This window comes from Elephas maximus, chromosome 12 (assembly GCF_024166365.1).
Source record: "Elephas maximus indicus isolate mEleMax1 chromosome 12, mEleMax1 primary haplotype, whole genome shotgun sequence".
In the NCBI taxonomy this organism is placed as follows: Eukaryota; Metazoa; Chordata; class Mammalia; order Proboscidea; family Elephantidae; genus Elephas; species Elephas maximus.
Genome location: NC_064830.1, coordinates 61,240,295 through 61,266,407, shown reverse-complemented (window position 1 = coordinate 61,266,407; position 26,113 = coordinate 61,240,295). Strand labels below are relative to the sequence as shown.

General features: G+C 41.2%; 2 protein-coding genes across 3 annotated transcripts in view; both read right to left on the bottom strand.

Moving 5' to 3' along the window:
- Window positions 1-2,431: 2,431 nt before the first annotated feature.
- On the bottom strand, window positions 2,432-3,379 carry LOC126086818 (olfactory receptor 2C1). Its single transcript, XM_049903537.1, is given in 3 exon segments — window positions 2,432-2,865; window positions 2,868-3,300; window positions 3,302-3,379. Coding segments are annotated over 3 exon segments (945 nt in total).
- The window catches only part of ZNF75A (zinc finger protein 75a), a 57,045-nt gene continuing 34,296 nt past the window's right edge, over window positions 3,365-26,113 (bottom strand). The window contains exon 8 of one of the 2 annotated variants that reach the window (XM_049903517.1): window positions 3,365-3,422. The gene's annotated coding sequence lies outside the window, so the exon portion shown is untranslated. Of the gene's footprint in view, window positions 3,423-5,543; window positions 5,642-26,113 lie in introns of those variants that run through there. The other variant, XM_049903516.1, reaches the window with a different exon arrangement.

Genomic DNA, 26,113 nt, shown 5'->3' with positions numbered 1-26,113 from the left:
TGCTGTCAATTTGATCCTCTATAAATAATTCTTAAAAAAGCACCTCTATAGATAATTCTTAAAAAAGCACATGCTCAAGGCAGACATTCTTTACTAGTTAAGCTAAACTATTACTTGGTTTTAAGGTCTCTTCAGGGAATATTTTTGGTTTTTAAAGCTTAAAGATTATCTCAGGGCAATAGTTTCAGGGGTTCATCCAGGCTCCATGGCTCTAGGAAGTCTAGAGTCCATGAGGATTTGAAATTCTGTCTGCATTTTCCCCCTTTCGATCAGGGTTCTTCTATGAAATCTTTGATCAAACTATTCAGTAATGGTAGCCGGGCACCATCTGGCTCTTCTGGTCATGTGGCAAAGAAGGCAATTAGCCACATATTCCATATCCTTCTCCTATTCCTGACCCTCCTTCTTCTGTTGCTCCAGGTGAACAGAGACCGATGTTGTGTCTTGGATACCATCTTGAAAGGCTTTAAGATGCCAGGCACTGCGCAACAAACGAAGAGGTAGAAGCACTAAGCATGTTATTAGGCCAATTAACTGGAATGTCCCATGAAACCTGAACCTGAAACCTCCAAATCAAGTTGCCAAATCCAGTGAGGTGTTTGGTTGTACATAAGCAGTGTCAGCAGCTACTCTTTATTTATTTATTTTTGGTCATTGTTGTAAATATTTCGATCATACAACCTTTGCCAATTCAACTTTTTACAGGTGTAAAGCTTACTGACAACAATTACGATAATCGGGCCTGTCTGTTTTCTCCCTGCTTTCCCCATCTTATATCTGAACCTAAATGAATTGGCTGGAGGAGATTACCATTCAGTCTCTTTGGTAGTTAAAATTCTCATAAATTAATCAACTGGCATTCTGGTTTATGCATCAGCCTTTAGGAGCCTGGCTATTGTAAGCCTTCCTCCAGAGAAATTGATCTAATCTGAATGTACTGATCAGTCACATTTTTGAGCCTGCAAGATTCTGCACTTTGATAAATTCACCAAGATAATGTCACCAATTGGCTAGTCCTGGAGACATACCTCAGGATTGTTGTGTAGGGAACTGAGAAAATAGGACAGGGCTTTGATCTGTGACAGGAAAATGTCATTAGAGTCTTTGGTGATGTCTTTGTGGAAATGTGGGAAAGGAAGACTTTTGCCATTTTTTGTTCAGTGTTATCCAAGAACAGAATGACCCAAACTGGCAAACATAGAAATGGTCCATTTGACAAATTTAGTTCCTACCATGAAAAAGTGAGACTCAGGAAGCTCATTAAATGAATTCACTAAGCATTTATTGAACATCTACTGTATATAAAGCATGTGTTTAGTTGCCATGGGGGACACAAAGCTGAAGACCCTTTTGAAACTATTCCTAAAGCCTTTTAGTTTGCTTTTATTTCGTGATATAATTGCCAAATAACTTTCTCATTTTAACATAACTTCTCTGTCTTGGGAAATAGTATATGAAATGTGGTGGCTGGTAGGGATCCCTTTGACAATTCTAGTAATGTACAAAATCTCAAATTGGCATTCTGATTCCAATACCTGAGTTCCTTGAGGTGAGCCAGTGTGGGCTGGATTGATTACTAAGTTCCAGAAATAGTAGGGCTGAAAGACTAGATCTTGGAGCAGAGGACATGCTTTGTGAATGGATGATCTTTCTTGAGCTCTTCAGCTTGCTTAAAGAATCTCAAATAGTTCTGTAATCTACTAACCAGACTGGCATATCCAAATTTTAGATCAAATCTAATGGCTGGGACTTTTAGGTGGAATGATTAAAAAAAAAAAAAAACTATAGCAAGAGGTCCTCTTTGGTTAGAATTGAAAGGCAAATGGCCTTTCCTACCTTTTCTCATTAAACACTAAATGAGACAGAAGGAAATGAGATGTAGACATAAGGGAGAGAGAAAACAAAATGACAGAAAGCTATATGGATGAAAAGTATGGGTAGATAGGCTGAGCTCTTGAGAAGAAGAGATAAAGCGGGATGGACAAAGACAATGCATGGATAGGCCTTTGGGTACAACAATAAACTATGGAGGTTTTCATATGGGGTTAATAATACTTGGCTTGATTTCATGGGATTACAGTAACATTATATAAAATACTGCAAGTGGAGTTACTTTCTCAGAAAAGTACAGAATTCTCCAGGAATATAAGGTGTGATGAACAACATGTGGACTATAGAGACAGAGACAATGAGATAGGTCTATACTAGGTCAATAACCTCCAAACCTTGGGCACACATGTATGTTTATTACCTGGAGTCCACAGTAGGTATTTTGATAAATAAGTGTAGAACGTTGGAAATAACACCAAACATGTCCTGGTTGTTGGGAACATGCCTTGGTTTCACTGGGCTGGTTTTTCCAGGGCTGGTACTCCTCATGAGAAAGTGTGCAGAAATGAAGACGCAATAGTTGATGGAGTTTTCTCTTCTCTCAGCCCACTTCCCTTCCTTTTCCCAGCAGTCTACGTAGTGCCCCTTTAACCTCCTTATTCCTCAGAGTGTAGATGAGAGGATTCACCATGGACGTGACCACAGAGTAGAAAGGAGAAATGAATTTGCCATGGTCCTGGTTGCTGGTCTCAGCTGGAAGCAGATATCCATAGATAGTGGAGCCATAGAAGAGGAACCCTACCACCAAGAGGGAGAAATATGTATTAAAGTCCTTTTCCTGTCCCTCCACTGAGCGAATCTTCAGCACTGCCTGAGCAATGTAGCAGTAGGAGATCAGGATGATACTTAGAGGCACAGCAGTAAAGAAGGTACAAACACTGTTGAGCACAGCCTCATTGAGACTGGTGTCTCCACAGGCCAGTTTGATCATGGCAGACACCTTACACAGGAAGTTGTCCACCCTCCTGTGCCCATAAATGGGAGCTGCAGAGTGAATGTTGACTGCATCACAGAGTTGCCCAAGCCACCCAACAAGGCAATGGCAGCCAGCAGCCAGCAGAGCCAAGGGTTCATGATGGTGGTGTAGTGCAGGGGCCGGCAAACTGCCACAAAGTGGTCAAATGCCATCATCACAAGTAGGCTGCACTCAGTAGCCCCTAGCCAAAGGAAAACATAGAGTTGGGTCACACAGCCACCATAGCTAATGGTTTTGTCTGGGCCCTATAAATTGATCAGCATTTGGGGGACAGAACTGGTAGTAAAGGCAAGGTCCAGGGAGGAGAGGTTGCTGAGGAAGAAGTACATGGATGTGTGGAGCCGGGCGCCTAGGCGGGAAAGCAGGATGATGGTTGAGTTCCCAACTAGGGTCATCAAGTAAGAGATAAGAATGACTACAAAAAAAAAAAAAAAAAACTGTCTCCAGCTGGGGGTGGTCAGATACACCCATCAGAACGAAGCCCTCTGAGAAGCTGTTGTTGATCTTTTCCATTGCTGGTTGCCTTTGGTCCCTTGAGGAATTTGTCCAGGGAAAACTGCTGGGAGAAAAGCAAGTGGAGAAGAAGCTGTTAGGTGCACCTACATGAGGGAAAATCTAATAGGTCTCTGGGCTTTATAGTTAAGTGCCAGTTTAATTTTTATGATTGCAAACTTTCCTTGCAATCCCCAACCACTGTCAGTCTCAAAATGAATGGAAACTTTATTCCATAGGAATGGCAAACATGAGCTATCACAGGAATGAAGGAAGACAGAACAGAAAGATTAGAGCTCTTCTGTTCGGAAAAATGATTTACAACAGGGTGGAGGGAGTTGACCATCAGAATTACATGCAGACATTCTCAATACAAATATCTCCCAATCCAAGGCTCTGATATGAGCCGGGAAGGTGGAATCGAACACATTGTATTTCTGATAAATTTCCTTCCCTCCTGTCAAGAATTGGATTATGTCCCCCCCAAAATCTGTCGGTTTGACTAGGTCATGATACCCAGTATTGTATGATTGTCTACCATTTTGTCGTCTGATGTGATTTTCCCATGTGTTGTAAGTTCTATTACTATGATATAATGAGATGGATTAGTGGCAGCTATGTTGATGAGATCTACAAGATTAGATAGTGTTTTAAGCCAATATCTTTTGAGACATAAAAAACAGAAATGAGCAGACAGACAGGGGAGCCTCATACCACCAAGAATGAAGAGCAGGAGCACGAGTCCTTTGGTCCCAGGGTCCTTCGGCTGAAAGGCCCCTCAACCAAGGGAAGACTGATGAGAAGGACCTTCTTCCAGAGCCTATGGAGAAAGCCTTCCTTTGGAGCTGATACCCTGAATTTGGACTTGTAGCCTACTAGACTGTGAGAGAATAAACTCTTGTTTGTTGAAGCCATCCACTTGTGGTATTTCTGTTACAGCAGCACCAGATGACTAAGACACCTCTCTTCTGCATTCTTCCCCTCCCAGTTGAAAAATGCTGATCTAGAAAGATGAAATTTGAGGAGGAATATGAAAAGTCTATAAAATCATGAAAAGAATGGAAAGAGTGAACATAGATTTATTCATCAAATACAGAAGATAAGAATGAGTGAGCTAAAAGGAGGTAAAGGTAGAACAATCAAAACTTCACATAAACCCGAGGAAGTTTATGTGGAACAGACAAAAGGGGGTTTAATATGTTATGGGCGTCCATAATTATCAAAGGAAACTAGAAGATTTCAGACAGATCCCTGATCTTTTGAGGTAGACAACTACCATTCCACCTTCAAACTATGGAGTAATTCTTAACATCTCATGAACAGAAACTAGCTCTTGTTGGTAATGGGCCAATTACCATCTCCTTTCCTCTGACAGGGCTCAGACTCCTTTCTAAAGGGCATATACCAAAGCCTTTCCCCGTGCCTAGTAAGTCTCTTGACTAATAAAAAGTGAATGTGAGAAGACAGAAATGGTTCTTGGGTCAGTTGTCCTTATCTAGACACTGAAGATTGGTAGAGGACACTCTGCTTCTTTCTCTGGACCATCACATGTTCCAAAGGAACCCTGACTGACACACCCGAAGATCAGGATTTGATGGGAGATGCTACACAAGGGAAATGTGCAGGTGTGCTAAGACGGTTCCGTGCATCAGGCAGGGACCCCTTGGCCCCAAGAACCCTTATTTTCATTAATAAGTAGCTGAGATACTTGCGGTCCTGATGGTAGTAGGACCCTAGTAGTCAAGGGTCCTAGCAGTCAAGGAAGGAAGTTTTTTCTGTCTGTTTCTTTTGGTCAGCAGTAGAGTTCTGTTGAGTCGTGGATGGTAGGAATTTCAGAGCATTTTCAGCCTTCCTTCTTACCTCCATCTAATACCTTAAAAAGAGGTGATTACTTATTCTTTTCATTTAGGAATTAAGGGAGCTGAAAAACTGAGTTACCAGTCTGATAATCACCTCATCTTTTTGTTCAGAAATTCTTCCTGGAAGATGAAGGAATAGACAGACGCTTCCAGTGAGCCCTCTTACAACAAAGGCCCAAAAAAACAAGCGAAACGAGTATATTTATGACAAGCTAGGAGCCCTGAGCATCAAAGGCAAGCTTAGAAAATAAACTGAGGGGCAGGGGGAGGAAGAGACAGTTCAGAAGTGGAGAGGAGTTACCAGACCTGAATCACGGGGAGCCCTCAGGCACCATTCCCGGGAGCAGTGGCGGCAGGCTGGTACTAGCGTTTGGCCGCAGTTTTCTCAGGGAGAAGCAGCCAGCCACACAGCCCACTTGCACCTCTGGAACCAGAGAAGAAAGGCACTCTCAGCAAAAGCTAGGTACTTGTTGTGTATATTTTATCTTCCCCTACCCCCCCACACTCACAAGCCAGCTTCAGCGGCTGATTTCCCTAGGCCTGAGATAGGCCCTGTTGAGCGCCTAGAGCCATCCTCCCAGCCTTGGAGAAGGAATAAATCTGCAGTTGGGGGAAAAGATAATTTGTCTGCTCCACTAACCAGGGGAGCTCAGGACAGAAGCGGCTCCTGTCCAGGCATAAACGGTCCATGGACTTTGAGTACTTTTCCCCTCTGCATGGACCTGTGTTGGCCTATTTCAGGAGAATAGGCCCTTGTTGGCAGACTCCAATTATTTCAGCGGTGCGGCAGAGAGGTGGGTATTTGATGTTTGACAGTGCTTTGCCTATTAAACAGGGCCCTCACCTACCCACATCAGGGGCCTAAGGACTGGTGGCTCCACTCGTCACCCGGCCACCCACGACAGGGGTCCAAGGATAACTGGCACCTCCCAGTCCTTACAACCAAAAACACTGGGTGCCCATAGTCCATGTGCAGAACTCACCCACCTGTACACTCTAGGGAACAGGAGCATGCTTTCCTCAGAGGCATGTGGGGGGTGATTCTCAGCCCCCCGCCTTGTTCAGAGTGTGACCCCCTGCTGCAACCAGATACTGGAGCCTACACCAAACACCCCTGTCCCTCTAAGACTGTAGGACAGAGCCTGTACCACACACTTGATGATCAGCTACCTGGACACCTGAGCTGAAGTTATACAAGAAAAGTGAATGGACTCCTAGACTGATATACATGATAACAGCTCTAGCCATCTGGGGACAGGATGTCAGAGCTCCAAAGCTGAAAATAATCAAGCTATCTCACTCAAGCAACCCATTTGGGCATATCAAAACAAAACAAAGCAAGAAGCTATGAAACAGTAAGCAAACATAAAATAAACTAATACGATAACTTGTAGATGGTGCGGAGACAATGGTCAATACCAAGTCACATAAAGAAACAGACCATGATCGCCTTAACAAGCTCTCAAAACAAAGAATCAAGGGATCTTCTAGATGAAAGTGCCTTCCTGGAATTAACGGAGGCAGAATATAAAAGATTAATATACAGAACCCTTCGAGACATCAGGAAGGAAATGAGGCAATACACAGAAGCTCTTCCTGAGATCTGTTACTACCTTCTGCTAACTGAAGTGCTTGTCCTTCTGCAACCCTTTAGGGGAAAGAAGGAGACGGGCAGATGCTGCCCATCTTCTAGAGTTGTTTGGTGTCTGGGTGGTGGACGCTCGTGGCTGCTCAAAATTGGTGCTAGTAGCTCAAAATTCCTTTCAGCCCCTGCTCTGTGCATACTGAACAATTTTTAGCCAAGGTATACATTAACCAAGATGGAAAAGGAAAGACTATTCCTAGAGTAGGAAGTTGTTGACCCCAGGCACCCAAAGAGTTCAGGAAGACGTGCCAGACCAGCTACATTCTTGGGCTGAGGTTGACAAACTCCCAAAGCAAACAAGGCTGTAACTTCAAGTTTGTATTTAGCAACTCGACTCCTCTTCAGGACTCATTTCCTTCCTTAAAGGGTCACTTCCCCTACTGTTCTCATAACCTGGGGATGTTACCTTAATCCAACAGTACTTACACTTTAACAACAGTACTTACGTTTAAGAGGAGCCTAGAGAGGGCAATGGAGTCAATGTGTGGTACAAATGTGTAGTGTGCTCAGCTGCTAACCAAAAGGTTGGAGGTTCAATAACGGCCCACATGAACCACAGCCTCTTCTAAAATGAGACCAGAAGAACTAAATGGTACCCAGCTACCACTACTGACCACTCTAACTGGGATCATAATAGAAGGTCCTATGTAGAATGGGTAAAAAATGTAGAACAAAATTCAAAAAACAAACAAAAAAAAAAAGTCCAGACTTTCTGGCGTGAAAGAGACTGAAGGAACTCCCAAAACTCCCCAAACCCAAAGGTTGTCTTTGGTCCAAAGACAACCTTCTACCTTGAAACTACAGACACTCCTGTAGGCTACCTTTCAGCCAAATAAGAGATGGGGCTATAAAATAAACAGTACATCCATGAAGAACATGCTAAGAATAATCAACTATATGAGACCAAAAGGGCAACATTTGCCCAAAACCAAAGATGAGAAGACAGGGAGGGACAGGGAAACTGAACTAATGGAAATGGGGAACCCAGGGAGGAAATGAGGAGAGTGCTGACGCATTGTGGGGGTTGCAACCGAGGTCATGAATCAATTTGTTTAAGAATCATTGATAGGAAAATTTTCTATGTAAACTTTCACCTAAAGCACAATAAACGTTAAAAAAAAAAAAAAAAAACTAGCACATTTACAGCATACATGGTTTTGAAGAAGCTAAGAATATATAAAACAGTATCTGTACGTTTATATATGTCAGTACTGCCCAAAACAAATAAAGTATTTTAATGCACTAAAAAAAAAAAAAAAAAAGGTTGGAGGTTCAAGTCCACCCAGAGGCACCTCAGAAAAAAAAGGCCTGATGATGTACTTTCCAAAAAATCAACCATTGAAAACCTATGGAGCTCAGTTCCACTCAGACACACATGGAGTTGCCAGGAGTTGAAGTCAACTCCAAGGCAACTGGTTTAGAGAAAGCAATATTGAACTCTAGAAATGCACCAATTATGATGCAGGTTAGGCATGAGAGGACCTGGGTGGAGGGTTGTTTACGGACAGAAAGGGTTTTTAGCAGAGCTTCAAAATGGTTCAAACTGGTTCAGTCACAGCCAATGAAGCAAAGTTGGAACAGACCCAAATTTTTACAATTTGGGTGATCTGGGATGGTAACTGGAATGAGAAAAATTGCAGGTCGATGCCCTGGAATGGGAGACTTGAAAGAGGCATGATGAGCCCTTTCAGGAGCCTAATGTGTGAGACTAGATTATTGCCATAACTGTGGAGAGCGACACACATTCAAAGCAGAGTGGTCGGCCACCGGCTGTTTCCAACTCTGCTCAGACAAGAGATTTGGTTGCTATACAACTCGTACCCTACCCTAGTTTTCTAAGAGGGAGATTAAGTTTCTCGTCTGGCTTCAACCCATGTTTCCTGTTCCGGCTACTGTTCCAGTTCACCAAAATTCCAAATATTTGGATCTGTTCTTGTGTTGCTTCCTTGGCCATGACTGAACCAGGCAGAACCATTTCGAAGCCCTGGTTTTTAGGAACTGCTCTTGTGATGCATAGGTAGTTCCTGCCACTGCCTGCCTGTAAGTTGTGAAAGTTCAGGATGTTGAGTGACGTAGCCATGACTTGCTTCTTACAGAGAATCCTGGACAAATTGCCCACCTTTGCCCAGTTTCCTGCCCATTTCTCCCCTAAATGTCACAACCACTTGTGGATTAGCCACAGCGAACCTGGCATTCCAGGCTGGTGTTCTATCATGGAGATTGCTTCAAGGCAGTCGGCACTCCCACATGGTAGTACATGTTCTCAGAATTCAAGCCTTGCTTTAATATTAGCCTAAGCAAAAACAGCATTGGGAAAGGGCATCATAAAAACCACAATCAAAACCAAACAAACCTAATCCTTCCTTCCAGATCCTAATAGAGAGGATTTTAGGTATACTTCATTTTTAAAATATTTGATGTTTTTTGGAGATGGTTGAGAGTGATATTCCCAATAGTTCAGTTTGTACCTATGTTGCACATAAGTTCTAAGTTAGTATTTTTTTTATGACTCAGTCAGATTTACGGATATGATTTTTAAAGTAGGATAATATTACAGTAGTATGGTAGGCAAGAACCAAAAAAAAAACTTTATCTAGAAAGAAGAAGTCTGAGGCAGAATGCAATAGAAACCTCTTAAATAAGAAAAATTTAAGGTACAAGGTAGAAAGAACAGGGATCTCCCTCCTACTCCCAACGAAATCTTGGAGAAGAATTAGAATTAGAGAAGGGGGGAGTTTGCACCTTGAAAAAGAGAAGATACAATAAAACAGACAAGGAAGTTACATAGATGATACTAAATTTTTGGAAATTATTGCTCCCAAGAGGCATCTCAGTCTAAAAATATTAAAAATTTAAGCAACAAAGTTATAAAGTGTTAGCAAGGGAATCTGAGCTGTTTGGAGGGGACTCTAATTTGACGGAGGACAGCCAAGCTCTCCTAAAATGTGTTCTCTGATTCCACTGTTGGAAAAGGAACCCTACTGAGCTGCCCTTGGGCGTGAGCCAGGTAAGCCTGAGCCAGGTGGGCCGGACCCAGGTGGCAGTTGTAATGAGCATGTTGTTGTTAGTTGCCATTAAGTTGATTCCAATTCCTGGTAACCCTATGTGTTGCAGAGTAGAACTGCTCCACAGAGTTTTCAAGGCTGTGACTTTTTGGAAGCAGATAACCAGGCCTGTCTTTCTAGGCACCTCTGGGTGGATTCAAACCACCAACCTTTCCCCTAGTAGTGAGCGCTTAACTGTTTGCAACACTCAGGAGCATGTTGTTAGGTGCCATCAAGTCAGTTCTGATTCATAGCGACCCTACGTACAACAGAATGACACACTGCCCAGTCCTCTGCCATCCTCACATTCACGGCTATGTTTGAGCCCATTGTTGTAGCCACACGGTCAATCCACCTCATTGAAAGTCTTCCTCTTTTTTGCTGACCCTCTACTTTACCAAGCATGATGTCCTTCTCCAGGGACTGGTCACTCCTGACAATGTGCCCAGAGTACGTGAAATGAAGTCTCACTATCCTCACTTCTAAGGAGCATTCTGGCTGTACTTCTTCCAAGACAGATCTGTTTATTCTTTTGGCAGCCCATGGTATATTCAATATTCTTTGCCAACACCATAATTCAAAGGTATCAATTTTTCTTTGGTCTTTCTTATTCATTGTCCAGCATTCACATGTGTCTTAGTTATCTAGTGCTGCTATAACAGAAATACCACAAGTGGATGGCTTTAACAAACAAAAATTTATTCTCTCAGTTTAGGAGTCTAGAAGTCCGAATTCAGGGCACCAGCTTCAGGGGAAGGCTTTCTTTCTCTGTTGGCTATGGGGGAAGGTCCTTGTAATCAGTCTTCCCCTGGTCTAGGAGCTTCTCAGTGCAGGGACCCCAGGCCCAAAGGACATGCTCTGTTCCTGGCCCTTCTTGCTTGGAGGTAATGAGGTCCCTGTCCTCTCTCTTTGTTTTTCTCTTTTCTACCTCAAAAGAGATGGACCGAAGATACAAATTAATCCTATAGATTGTGTCCTGCCTCATTAACGTAACTACCTCTATATCTGACTCATTAACAACATAGAGGTTAAGATTTACAACACAAAGGAATATTACATCCGATCACAAAATGGACGACAACCACACAATACTGGGAATCATGGCCTAGCCAAGTTGACACACATTTTTGGGGGACACAACTCAATCCATGACAGCATATATGAGGCGACTGAAAATGAAATCCTTGACAACCTCAGTCTTTTCTCCGTTTATCATGATGTTGCTTACTGGTCCATTCCTGAGAATTTTTGTTTTCTTTATGTTGAGGTGTAATCCATACTGAAGGCTGTGGTCTTTGATCTTCATCAGTAAGTGCCTTAAGTCCTCTTTACTTTCAGCAAGCAAGGTTGTGTCATCTGCCTATTGCAGGTTATTAATGAGTCTTCCTCTGATCCTGATGCCACATTCTTCTTCATACAGACCAGCTTCTCAGATTATTTGTTCAGCATACAGATTGAATAAGTGAGGTGAAAGGACACAACTGTGATGCAGACCAGGTTGCATAGGAGCTTACAAAATATAAAAAAGACTGAAAGCATAGCACTACATTAAATTAATATACAATTTTAGTACAAAGATTCAACACTACAAATTCAGAATGGGAAAGGCTAGACAAGCATAGATATTCCAGGAATAGATCTCAAGGTTACATCTATCCACCAGTTGAAGGCAATCTGCAATGGGTGTCCCCACAGGAAAAAACAGACAAAGGGAGGCTCTCTGTAAGGGCCATGAAATAAGTTTTCTGCTGTGGGCTGCTGTAGCAGCTCCATGTTGGAAGGTCTTGCTGACTTGCCTTACTCTTTAAAAAGGATATGAAGATGCAAGATAATTTTTAAGCCTTGCACCAAAATATCCCCTGAAGTCTTAAAACCAAACAGTAGTTTAGCTTAACTACAAAAGAATGGCTGCCTTGAGCATCGTGCTCTTTTAAAGAGCTATCTACATGGGAGAAAATTGACAACGGTAACTCAAAAGATTAGATAGGAAACTTAGGGGGTAATGAGTTTACGCTAATGGGGGAGGAACAATTCAGAATAGGAGGGTGAGAATGATGCACAACTTGAAGAATATAATCAGTGTACATGTAGAAATTGTTGAATTGGTGTATGTTCTGCTGTGTATATTCTCAACAACAAAAAATAAAATAAATAATATTTTTTAAAGGATGTGGACCAGCAATTCCACTTTATGGAATATATCCTAGAGAAATAAGAGCTGTCACATGAATAGGTATGTGCATACCGAGATTCATTGCAGCACTGTTCACAAAAGCAAAAAGATGGAAACAATCTAGGTGTCCATCAATGGATGGACGATAAACAAATTATGGTATATTCACACAATGGAATACTGTGTAACGATAAAGAAAAATGATGAATCCAAGAAACGTCTCACAACATGGATGAATCTGGAAAGCATTATGCTGAGTGAGATTAGTCAGTCACAAAAGGACAAATATTGTATGAGACCACTATTATAGGAACTCAAGAAAATGTTTAAACACAGAAGAAAACATTCTTTGATGGTTATGAGAATGGGGAGGGAGGGAGAGTGGAATTCACTAACTAGATAGTAGACAAGCATTATCTTAGGTGAAGGGAAGGAAACAAACAATACAGGGGAAGTCAGCACCTCTGTACTAAACTAAAAGCTAAGAAGTTTCCTGGATACAACTAAACACTTCAAGGGACAGTATAGCAGGGGTGGAGGTCTGGAAGCCATGGTTTCAGGGGACATCTAGGTCAATTTGGCATAACAAAGTTTATTAAGAAAATGTTCTGCATTCCATTTTGGTGAGTGGCATCTGGTGTCTTAAAAGCTAGTGAGCAGCCATCTAAGGTGTTCCACCTGGAGCAAAGGAGAATGAAGAACACCAAAAACACAAGGGAAATATTAGCCTAAGAGACAAAAAAAAGGGGCCACATAAACCAGAAACTCCATCAGCCTGAGAGCAGAAGGACTAGATGGTGTCCGGCTACCACCCATGACCACCCTCACAGGGGACACAACAGAGAGTCCCTGAAGGAGCAGGAGAAAAGTGGGGTGCAGAGCTCAAATTCTAGTAAAAAGACAGACTTAACATTCTGACTAAGACTGGAGGAACCCCAGAAGACACGGCCACCGAACTGTCTGTTAACCCAGAAACTTTCTCGAAGCCAATTCTTCAGACAAAGAATAGACTGGACTATAAGACATAAAATAGTACTCATGAAGACTGTGCTTCTTAGCTCAAGTAGATATACAAGACTAAATGGGCAGCTCCTGTCCGGAGGCGAGATGAGAAGGCAGAAAGGGATAGGAGCTGGCTGAATGGACACAGGAAATCTGGGGTGGAAAGGAGGAATGTGTGGTCACATTATAGGGATAGCAACTAGAGTCACATAACAATGTGTGCATAAAGCCCAATGATAATAATAATAATAAAAAGGATACGGAGACTGTGCAGATTTTTAGGAAGAGGGAGCAGGACAAAACAGATCCTTTGGAGAATGATGGAGGCATTAGGCTTGTCTAAAAAGAAATGGTTAAAGGGAGGTTTTTTAATTTTGTTTTTCAGTTAATGTCTTCACTATTATGGGATTTTAAACATGAGGGCTTGCTGAACAGGTGCCCTTGGCTATGAAAAACAAAAACAGACTTAAAAGCAGAAGAGGTCATGATTGGACATTTTGAGCTCTCGGGATGATAAAATCCAGGTACATTTTTTGGCAAGAGAAGAAGGGATGCCTCAGGGATGTGTCTGTCTGCAGACACTGCGCTGTGCTTAAGCCTTCATGGTCCCATTCTGTCTGAGGATTCCTTTTCCAGGACAGGCTGTGCACACAAAAGTATTCCTTTTACCTTAAGAATTCTCTAGCCTTTCTTCTGGGCCATTTTTGTTTGTTTTTCTTGACTACCTCCCAAATTTTATTCAGACTGAAGTGAGATGCATTTCTGGGCCACAAAGCTTACACTCTAAGATGGTGGTCAGCGGGTCAGCAAACGTAAAGATTTTTTATGTGTGTGTGTGTGGTGAAAACATACAAAACAAAACACTCCAATTCAGCAACCTTCCCATGTACAATTCAGTGGCATTGATTACATTCTTCAAATTGTGCTAACTTTCTCATCCTCCTGTACAAATTATTCCACCACATTCACATAGACCCAATGCCCCCTGAGCAAACACTTCCCCTCTCCCTCCCTCCCACTTCTGGTAAGCACTAATAATTTTTGGTTTCTCTGTATTTGCTTACTTCATATAAATGAGATCATACTCTTGAGATGACTTTTGTTAGAGTTATGCTTTTGTTTTAAAACTCCTCTTTGCAGTTGAACTATTTTTCCTGCCTGTCTCTGGTACCATCACCACCTGAAGGAAGACTCCTGAACCAGTGCCTTTAAAGGCCATTGAACACTCTCCCCTTTCTCTCTCCTTTTCCCGTCTTCCTTCCCTCTTTGCCTCTCTCCTTGGATTCTTCAGTAATAAAAGTCGACAAATTTTTTGTGGAAATACACCTTTGGCTTCAAGGTTCCCTCCTCAATCAGTCCACTGTCCTGGTGCTTGGTGGGCCAGGGAGAAAGGAGGCTGTACTCCTGGGGTTGTTTCCCCTACTCATGAGCTGGGGCCACAGGCTTTTAATGCTGGGGCTGGTGCTGGCCCTGTGAGGAGCGCTGGTGGGCCATGTGAAGCCTGGCTGACTCAGGCTAATTCTTCAGAGCTTAGGGGGCACCTCCGTCCCCCACAGGCAATTAGCAGACAGCACCAGCTTGGCCAGAACACAGGAAAGACTCTGTCCCTGAAGAACAGACTCTGTTGCACACTGCCCGCCCTCCCTCAACGCAGATCACTGATTGAAGTAATAATAACAACAACTGCATCTATGAAATACTTATCAGTCGCATAATTTCATTCTTTTCAAGGAGCTTGCACAGTGTCTAACTTAGTTCTTTATACACTGTCTAACTTAATTCTTTATATTTTATATTGTACACTATGGTTTACATGTGTACAGCAGATGGGCAAGTGGTGTGATCCTTACTTGGTGGATGAGTAAGCCAAGTGGAAAGTGACTTTTTGACTTGCTCAGGGTTGAACAGTTGTGACTTCAATGATTGTTTTTCCTACTTGGCAAAAACAGGCCATCCTATGCATATGAAGTTAGTCTGTCTTTAAGGTTTTTTAAAAATTTAATTTTACTTTATTTTATTGTGTGGGGAGGGTGTCCCATTATCTCTGGTCATTACATAAAGTATGCATTTTCACCATCCTGCATGAAAAGCAGTAACTTACAAATGATGCTGAATAAATACATACGCAGTGACTGGCAACCTGATTAGGTCATTAGATGTTGTAGATGATAAATAACTCCTGATACTGCTGATGTAGAAACCACATTCATTCAAGAAACAGTCACAGAATACAAAATGGTACAGCTGATTTGGAAGACAGTCTGGCGGTTCTTTGTGAAGCTAGGCACAGGCTCATCATTGTTGTTAGTTGCCATACGACCCATACGACCTAACAATCACACTCTTAGGTGTTTACCCCAAAGAGTTAAACACTTATGTCCACACAAAAACCCACACACAGATTTTTATAGCAGCTTTATTCATAATCGCCCCAAACTGGAAGCAACCATGGTGTCCTCAAAATAGCTGAATGGATAAACAAACTGTGGTACATCCATACAGTGGAGAGTATTCAGTCATAAAAAGAAATGAACTATCAAGCTACGAAAAGAATATGAAAAGGAAACAAATGCATATTGCTAAGTGAAAGAAGCCAGCCTGAAAAGGCTACACACTGAGTGATTCCAACTACACGAAATTCTGGAAAAGGCAAAACTATAGCAACAGTGAGAAGATCAGTGGCTTCCAGGGGTTTAGGGAGAGAGGGAGAGGGATGAGTAGGAGGACCATAGAACATTTTTAGGGCAATGAAACTGTTCTATAGGATACTGTCACTGCGGACACATGACATTACGCATTTGTCAAAACCAATAGGAATGGACAGCACAAAGAACAGAACCCTGGTGTAAACTGTGGGCCTTTGTTAATAATAAGATACCAGTATTGGTTCGGCAGTTTTAACAAATGTATCACGGGAATACAAGATGTTAATAATAGAAACTGTATGCAGGGGAGAGGGGCTGTATGGGAACTCTCTGTACTTTCTGTACCATTTTTCTATAAGCTTAAAACTTCTCCAAAAAATATAGTGTATTAAAAAAAAGTCCCAAACTGTGTACTATGTGTCCCAGGTGCTGGTGGGGGGGGAGGGAGGGTTCAGTGGTGAACAAGACATCTGCCCAGTGGGGCTCTCAGTCCCATGAGCCGGTCCCCAGCAAGCTTCTCATAAGCACAATCACTGCTTGCTGGCTTGTACTGTGTGCTGGCCACTGTGCTCAGCAGTGTGCAAACACTATCACAACAACCACACCAAGTAGATACAATTATTCCTGTTTCATAAGGGAGGGACTAAGGCTCACAGGTAGTAAGTCACCTGTCTGAGGGCAAATAACTAGTAAGCAGCAGAGCCAGGATGTAAAACGAGGTCTATTTGTCTCCATGAAAAATTGGAGAATAAGTGGCTGTTGGTAGGGGCAGTCAATAAATTATGGCACCTCTATGGAATACTATGCAGTCACTTAAATGAATGGGGTAGATTTATTTGTTCTGACACTGAAGGATGTCCTAGGTATATTGACAAGTGCAAAAGACAATATGTAGAACAATTCGTACAGTGTGATCTCATTTTTGAGAAAGAAAGCTGTATTTATGTACCCATCCAAGCATATATACATACATACCACCAGTTGCCATCAAGTCGATTCTGACTCATGGCAACCCTCTGTGTGTCAGAGTAGAACTGTACTCCACACAGTTTTCAATGGCTGGTTTTTTGGAAGTAGATTGCCAGGCTTTTCTTCTGAGGTGTCTCTGGTAGACTTGAAACATCAACCTTTCAGTTAGCAGTGGAGCTCGTTAACCATTTGTACCACCCAAGAACTCCACATACATATGTACATACTACCAAACAAACATTTGTATGCATAGAGGAACGTGTAGAAGGAAACTGAACAAATGAGCAGCTAGTAGTGGGAATGGAAACAGGCTGGTCAAGAGAGGTCTTTAATTTTTTAAAAACTTTATGTATGTGTGCTGTTTGACTATCTTACAGTGAATGTGCATTACCTTTATAATCGTAAAAATGTAAATGATGAATACCCCAAAAAACTCATTGCCCTCGAGTTGATTCTGACTCAGCGACCCTATAGCACAGAGTAGAACTGCCCTACAGGGTTTCCAAGGAGAGCCTGGTGGATTCAAATTGCTGACTTTTGGTTAGCTGCTGTAGCTCTTAACTACTATACCACCAGGTTTTCCAAAAGATGAATAGATATTCCAATTAAAATATTTTAAGTTACAAAGATTTTGAGTTAAAAATTTGAAAAAAGAAAAATTGACCTTGAAGAATCCTCAGAGATCATCCAGTATCACTATTGTTTTATTTACCAGTTCAGGTAACTGGAACCCTGGGTGTCTTGCTCAAGTGGACTACATGGCGGTCTGGGCTATGAAGGAACTCTCCCAATTCAGTTGAAAGTGTTTGTTTTCTCCTCTGGCATTTGTGCTTATCACGTATAGCCTTATAAAGTTGATTACCTTTTCCTGCTCATTTCTTCATTCAACAGATATTTATTGCATACATACTGTGTTCCAGGACTTCCTGGGTGGTGCAGTTAACAGACTCAGCCACTAGCTGAAAGGTTGGAGGTTCAAATCCACCTAGAGGTGCCTTGGAACATGGGCCTGGTGATCTACTTCCGAAAGGCTGATCATTGAAAACCTTACAGAGCACAGTACTACTCTGACACACATGGGGTTGCCACGAGTGGGAATTGGCTTCGATGGCTACTGGCTTTTACTGTGTTCTAGGCATTGTTCAAGGCATTTGGGATATAGTTCCTGCCCTCAGGGAACTTGTGGTCTGGTCAGAAAGGGTCAGAACATTTAAAAAGCAAAGTATATAATCTATCAGGTAGAGACAAGTGCTATGAAGAAAGATAAAGTAGGGTAAGAGGAATAGTGAGTGAAAAGAAGTGGCCAAGGCCTCTATGACAAGATGACACTTGAGCAGATACCTGAATGCAGATAGTTAGGGAAAGCATGTTCTAGGCAGAGAGAATAGGAAGTCCAAAGATCCTGAGACAGGCAGATGTGTGGTTGGCAGCTTCAAGGAACAGGAACGAGGCCTGGGTGCCTAGGGCTGATAAGCGAGGGGAGAGTATAGGAGACGAGTCCCTGGGAGGGACAAATAACTAATGCGCTTCGCTACTAACTGAAAGGTTGGAAGTTCGAGTCCTGCCAGAGGCTCCTCAGAAGAAAGCCTGTCGATCTACTTCTGAAAAATCAGCCATCAAAACCCTATGGATTACAGTTCTACTCTGACAAACACGCGGTCACCATGAGTTGAAATTGACTGGATGGCAACTGGTTGTTTGGGAAGGTGGCCAGGATCAGATCATGTGGGACCTTGCAGGCTATGGTAAGGATTTTGTGTTTTATTCTGAAGATGATGAGAAACTATTGGAAATTGGAGCAGAGGGATGACATGATCAGGACAACAGCTCGGAGACCATTGCAATAATCTGAGTGAGAGGGGATGGTGGTTTGGACTAGAGAGTGATAGCAGTAAATAAAAAGTGTTTGGATTCTGTCCTGGAAAGTCTCTGCCCACGATAGAGATGTCCCCACACATGATCTAAAACTGTACTGCACATAGGGCTGGAGGACAATAAATGTGAATTGATCGTGGACAATCCATTGTTCTTAGTGTTTGACAAAGGAATGAGGGAATCTGATGCAGAAGACTTAATCTTTTCCAGAGACCCTTACCCTATTCTCCATCCTTGTCCCTTCATGTCCTTGGTCCTTCCTGGGTCAGATAAGAGGAAAAACAGTTTGTGTTACACATAAGAATACCCAGGGTTAGTCAGAGGTCTGCTCCCATCTCAGTACCTTTCCGCATGTCAGAGATGTAGTGAACAACTTCTGGGTCATCCATCTAGCTTTCAACAACCCTGTTAACTGCCTCCCATTTCACAGTGATGGACTCCTAACTGTTTGACTCCATCCCTTAGCCACATTTGACTGGACTGGGATGAATGTCCGTGGTAGGCAGAATAACAGAAGATGTCCTAATCCCTGGGACCTAGGTCAGCAACTGGAAAAGTATACCTTGCAATCAAGGAATATTATACACTTTACGTATACATGTTAGAGAAATGCTCACACATATGCACAAGGAGATAGCCATGTGGGTGGTCATGGCAGTTTTGTTTGTAATAGTGAAAAGCTGAGAAGAATTCAAGTGTGCATCAGTAGGAAAAGGTATCAAGTCATGACTATACAGTCATAGGATTGAACATAGAACTAGACCTGTGTGTCAATGTGGAAAAAGCTCAGACATAATTTTGAGTGGAAAAAATGTGAAATATGATGTCAGTTAAAAAAAGTACCACATGCTATATATTGTTTATGGATATGCTCATGCTTATGTAATTTTATGCTTATGTAATAATACATAAAATATAGATAGAAAGAGTATACACCAACCTCAGGAAAGTGGTTAACAGTAATCTGAAAGAGATGGGCATGGGAAGGAAAGGAGCTTTACCTTTAACCGTAATGTTTTGTTTCTTTTAAAATTAATGCCCATCAACAGATGAATGGATAAAATGTGGTACATACATACAATGGAATACTACTCAGCCAGCAGGAGAAATGAAGTCTTGATACATGCTACAATATGGATGGAGCGTGAAGACATTATATTTCTAAATGAAATATGGGGGCAGAGCCAGGATGGTGGAATAGATGGCAGGGAACCCTCTTTACAACAAAGACCCGAAAAACCAAGTGAAAAGAGTATATTGGTGACAAGCTGGGAGCCCTGAGCCTCAAAGGCAAGCTTAGAAAATGAACTGAGGGGCAGGGGGAAGAAGAGACTGTTCAGAAGCAGAGAGGAGTTACAGGACCTGAATTGCAGGGAGTCCTCAGGCACCATTCCCAGAGCTGGGGCGGTGGCTGGCTGGTACTAGCATTTGGCCACAGCTTCCTCAGGGAGAAGCAGCGAGCCACACAGTCTGCTCACACCTCCAGAACCTGAGGAGAATGGAGCTTACGGCAAAAGCTAAGTACTTGAGTATATTTTAACATGCCCCCCCAACCGGAAACCGGCTTCAGCAGCTGAATTCCCTGGGCCTGAGAGAGGCACTGTGGAGCACCTAGAGCCATCCTCCTGGCCTTGGGGAAGGGAAGGAAAAAACTTGCATGTGGGGGAAAAGATAACACGCTAGCTCCACTAACTGGGAGAGCTCAGGACAGAAGCAGCTCCTTTCCAGGCATAAACTGTCCGTGGGCTTTGAGCAACTTCCCTTTTGCATGGACTTGTGTGGGCCTATTTTGGGAGAATAGGCCCTTGTTGGCAGATTCCAACCATTTCAGTTGTGCGGTGGAGAGGTGGGTGTTTGATGTTTGACATTGCTTTGCCTATTAAACAAGGTCCTCACCTACCCACATCAGGGACATAAGGACTGGTATCTCCAGTCAGGTCACCCAGCCACCCATGACAGGGGTCCAAAGATAACTGGTACCTCCCAGGCCTTACAACCAAAACCTTTGTGTGACCATGGTCCATCTACAGAACCCACCCACCTGCATGATCTAGGGAACAGGGATGCGCTTTCCTCAGAGACACTCGGGGGTCAGTTCTCAGTCCCCTGCCTTCTTCAGAGCATGACCCCCTGCTGCAATCAGATACCAGTATATGAGCCAATCACCCCTGCCCCTCTAAGACTGTAGGACAGAGCCTGTACCACACACTTGATGACCAGCTACCTGGACACCCGAGCTGAATTCATACAAGAAAACTGAATGGACTCCTAGACTGAAATACCTGATAACAGCTCTAGACATCTGGGGACAGGACGTCAGAGCTCCAAAGGTGAAAATAATCAAGCTAGCTCACGCAAGCAACCCATAGGGGTATACCAAAACAAAACAAAGCAAGAAGTTACAACACAATAAGCTAGCATAAACTAATACAATAACTTATAGATGGCTCAGAGACAACAGTCAATATCAAGTCACATAAAGAAACAGACCACGATCACCTCAACAGGCTCTCAAAACAAAGAATCCAGGGACCTTCTAGATGAATGTGCATTCCTGGAATTACCAGATGCAGAATACAAAAGTTTAATATACAGAACCCTACAAGAAATCAGGAAGGAAATGAGACAATACGCAGAACAAGCCAAGGAACACACAGATAAAGCAACTGAAGAAATCGGAAAGATTATTCAGAAACATAAGGAAAAGTTTAACAAGCTGGAAAAATCCATAGACAGATAGGAATCAGAAATTCAGAAGATTAACAATAAAATTACAGAAGTAGACAACTCAATAGAAAGTCAGAGGAGCAGAATTGAGCAAGTAGAAGCTAGAATTTCTGAACTCGAGGATAAATCACTTGGCATTAATATATTTGAAGAAAAATCAGACAAAAGAATTAAAAAAAAATGAAGAAACCTTAAGAATCATGTGGGACTCTATCAAAAGAAATAACCTACAAGTGATTGGAGTACCAGAACAGGGAGGGATAACAGAAAATACAGAGAGAATTGTTGAAGATTTGTTGGCAGAAAAGTTGCCTGATATCGTGAAAGATGAGAAGATATCTATCCAAGATACTCATCGAACTCCACATAAGGTAGATCTTAAAAGAAAGTCACGAAGATATATTATAATCAAACTTGCCAAAACCAAAGATAAAGAGAGAATTTTAAGAGCAGCGAGGGATAAACAAAAAGTCACCTACAAAAGAGAGCCAATAAGAATAAGCTTGGACTACTCAGCAGAAACCGTGCAGGAAAGAAGGCAATGGGATGACATATTTAAAAATTTGAAGGAAAAAAATTGCCTGCCAAGAATCATATATCCAGCAAAACTGTCTCTTAAATATGAAGGTGAAATTAAGACATGTCCAGATAAACACAAGTTTAGGGAATTCATAAAAACCAAACCAAAACTACAAGAAATACTAAAGAGAGTTCTTTTGTTAGAAAATCAATAATATCAGGTATCAACCCAAGACTAGAACACTGGGCAGAGCAACCAGAAGTCAACCCAGACAGGGAAATCTAAAAAAACAAAGCAAGATAATAATAATAATAAAGCTCAAAACAGGGTAACAGCGATGTTATTATATAAAAGAAGACAACAATAGAATAATAAAGAGGGATTAAGAAATGTAATCATACACCTTCCATATGGAGAGGAAGATACGGCAATACAAAGAAATAAAAGTTAGGTTTAAATTTAGAAAAATAGGGGTAAATAATGAGGTAACCACAAAGGAGACAAACTAGCCTACTCATCAAAATAAAATACAAGAAAAAAATACATACTTAAAAGAAACAAAATCAACAACAACAAATATGAGGAAAGGAGACTATATAATCAGCACATAAAATTAAGTGGGAAAAAGAAACTGTCAACACACACAAAAAGACATCAAAATGATAGCACTAAATTCATAAAAAAAATTCATACCTATCCATAATTTCCCTGAATGTAAATGGGCTAAATGCACCAATAGACAGAGAGTGGCAGAATGGATTAAAAAACAAGATCCGTCTATATGCTGCCTACAAGAGACACACCTTAGACTTAGAGACACAAACTAAAACTCAAAGAATGGAAAAAAATACATCAACCAAACAACAATCAAAAAAGAGCAGGAGTGGCAATATTAATTTCAGACAAAATAGACTTCAGAGTTAAGTCCACCACAAAGGATAAGGACACCGTATAATGATTAAAGGGACAATACACCAAGAAGATATAACCATATTAAATATTTATGCACCCAATGACAGGGCTGCAAGATACATAAAATGAACTCCATCAGCATTGAAAAGTGAGATAGACAGCTCCACAACAATAGTAGGAGACTTCAACACACCAGTTTCGGTGAAGGACAGGACATCCAGAAAGAAGCTGAATAAAGACATGGAAGATCTGAATGCCACATCAACCAACTTGACCTTGTAGACATATACAGAACACTCCACCCAACAGCAACCAACTATACTTTCTTTTCTAGTGCACATGGAACGTTCTCTAGAATAGACCACATATTAGGTCATAAAGCAAGCCTTAGCAGAATCCAAAACATTGAAATATTACAAAGCATCTTCTATGACCATAAGGCCATAAAAGTAGAAATCAATAATAGGAAAAGAAATCAAACACTTGGAAACTGAATACCCTGCCCAAAAAAGACTGGATTATAGAAGACATTAAGGATGGAATAAAGAAATTCAGAGAATCCAATGAGAATGAAAACACTTCCTATCAGAACCTTTGGGACACAGCAAAAGCGTGCTCAGAGGCCAAGTTATATCAATAAATGCACACATCCAAAAAGAAGAAAGGGCCAAAATGAAAGAATTATCTCTACAACTTGAACAAATAGAAAGAGAGCAACAAAAGAAACCCACAGGCACCAGAAGAAAACAAATAATAAAAATTAGAGCTGAACTAAATGAAAAAAAAAAAACAGAAAAACAATTCAAGGAATTAACAAGACCAAAAGTTGGTTTTTTAAAAAAATTGACAAACCGCTGGCCAAACTGACAAAAGAAAAACAGGAGAGGAAGCAAATAACCCAAATAAGAAATGAGATGGGCGCTATTACAACAGACCCAACTGAAATTAAAAGAATCAAATTGTTCTGTAACAAATTTGAAAACCTAGAAGTGGATGAATTCCTAGAAACACACTACCTACCTAAACTAACACAAACAGAGGTAGAACAACTAAATAGACCCATAACAAAAGAAGAGATTGAAAAGGTAATCAAAAAACTCCCAACAAAAAAAAAAGCCTTGGTCAGGACAGCTTCACTGCAGAGTTCTACCAATCTTTCAGAGAAGAGTTAACACCGCTACTACTAAAGGTATTTCAGAGCATAGAAAAAGATGGAATATTACCAAACTCATTCTACGAAGCCACCATATCCCTGATACGAAAACCACGTAAAGACACCACAAGAAAAGAAAAATTGTAGCCAATAGAATTCAACAACATATCAAAAAAATAATTCACCATGACCAAGTGGGATTCATATCAGGTATGCAGGGATGGTTCATCATTAGAGAAACAATTAATGTAATCCACCACAGAAATAAAACAAAAGACAAGAATCACATGATTTTATCAATTGATGCAGAGAGGGCATTTGACAAAGTTCAACACACATTCATGAGAAAAACCCTCAGCAAAATAGGAATAGAAGGAAAATTCCTCAACATAATAAAGGGCATTTATACAAAGCCAACAGCCAACATCACCCTAAATGGAACAGAGCCTGAAAGCATTCCCAGTGAGATCGGGAACCAGACAAGGACGCCCTTTATCACCGCTCTTATTCAACATTCTTTTGGAGGTCCTACCCAGAGCAATTAGGCTAGATAAAGAAATAAAGGGCATCCAGATTGGCAAGGAAGAGGTCAAAGTATCTCTATTTGTAGATGACATGATCTTATACACAGAAATCCCTAAGGAATCCTCCAGAAAACTACTGAAACTAATAGAAGAGTTAAGCAGAGTATCGGGATACAAGATAAACATACAAAACTCAGTTGCATTCCTCTACACCAACAAAAAGAACATCAAAGAGGAAATCATCAAATCAATGCCATTTACAGTAGCCCCCAAGAAGATAAAATACTTAGGAATGAATCTTACCAGAGATGTAAAAGACTTATACAAAGAAGATTAAAGTACACTTCTGCAAGAAACCAAACGAGACTTACAAAAACACACCTTGCTCATGGATAGGAAGACTTAACATTATAAAAATGTGTATTCTACCAAAAGTAAAAATGCAATTCTGATCCAAATCCCGACGACGTTCTTTAATGAGATGGAGAAAGAAATCACCAACTTCATATGGAAGGGAATGAGGCTCCAGATAAATAAGGCATTACTGAAAAAGAAGAACAAAGTGGGAGGCCTTACTTTACCTGATTTTAGAACCTATTTTACCCCCACAGTAGTCAAAACAGCCTGGTACTGGTACAACAACAGATACCTAGACCAATGGAACAGAATTGAGAATCCAGACATAAATCCACCCACATATGAGCAGCTGATATTTGACTAAGGCCCCAAAACAGTTAAATGGGGAAAAGACAGTCTTTTTAACAAATGGTGCTGGCATAACTGGATATCCATCTGCAAAAAATGAAACAAGACCCATACCTCACCCCATGCACAAAAACGAGCTCAATATGGATCAAAGACCTAAATATAAAATCTAAAATGATAAAGATCATGGAAGAAAAAATAGGGACAACTTTAGGAGCCCTAATATATGGCATAAACAGTATACAAAACATTATAAAGAATGTAGAAGAAAAACTAGATAACTGGGAGTTCCTAAAAATCAAACACCTATGCTCATCCAAAGACTTCACCAGAAGAGTAAAAAAGACTTACAGACTGGGAAAAAGTTTTTAGCTGTGACATTTCCGATCAGTATCTTATCTCTAAAATCTACATGATTCTGCAAAAACTCAACTACAAAAAGACAAATAACCCAATTAAAAAATGGGGAAAAGATACGAATAGACACTTCACTAAAGAAGACATTCAGGTAGCTAACAGATATATGAGGAAACGTTCACGATCATTAGCCGTTAGAGAAATGCAGATCAAAACTACAATGAGATTTCATCTATTAATCCAATGAACACAAAATAATAAATGTTGGAGAGGCTGTGGAGAGACTGGAACACTTCCACACTGCTGGTGGGAATGTCAAATGGTACAACCACTTTGGAAATCGATTTGGCTCTTCCTTAAAAAGCTAGAAATAGAACTACCTTATGATCCAGCAATCCCGCTCCTCGGAATACATCCTAGAGAAATAAGAGCCTTTACACAGATATATGCACAGCCATGTTTATTGCAGCACTGTTTACAATAGCAAAAAGGTGGAAGCAACCAAGGCGCCTATCAATGGATGAATGGATAAATAAATTATGTTATATTCACACAGTGGAATACTATGCATCGACAAAGAGCGGTGAGGAATCTGTGAAACATTTCGTAACATGGAGGAACCTAGAAGGTATTATGCTGAGTGAA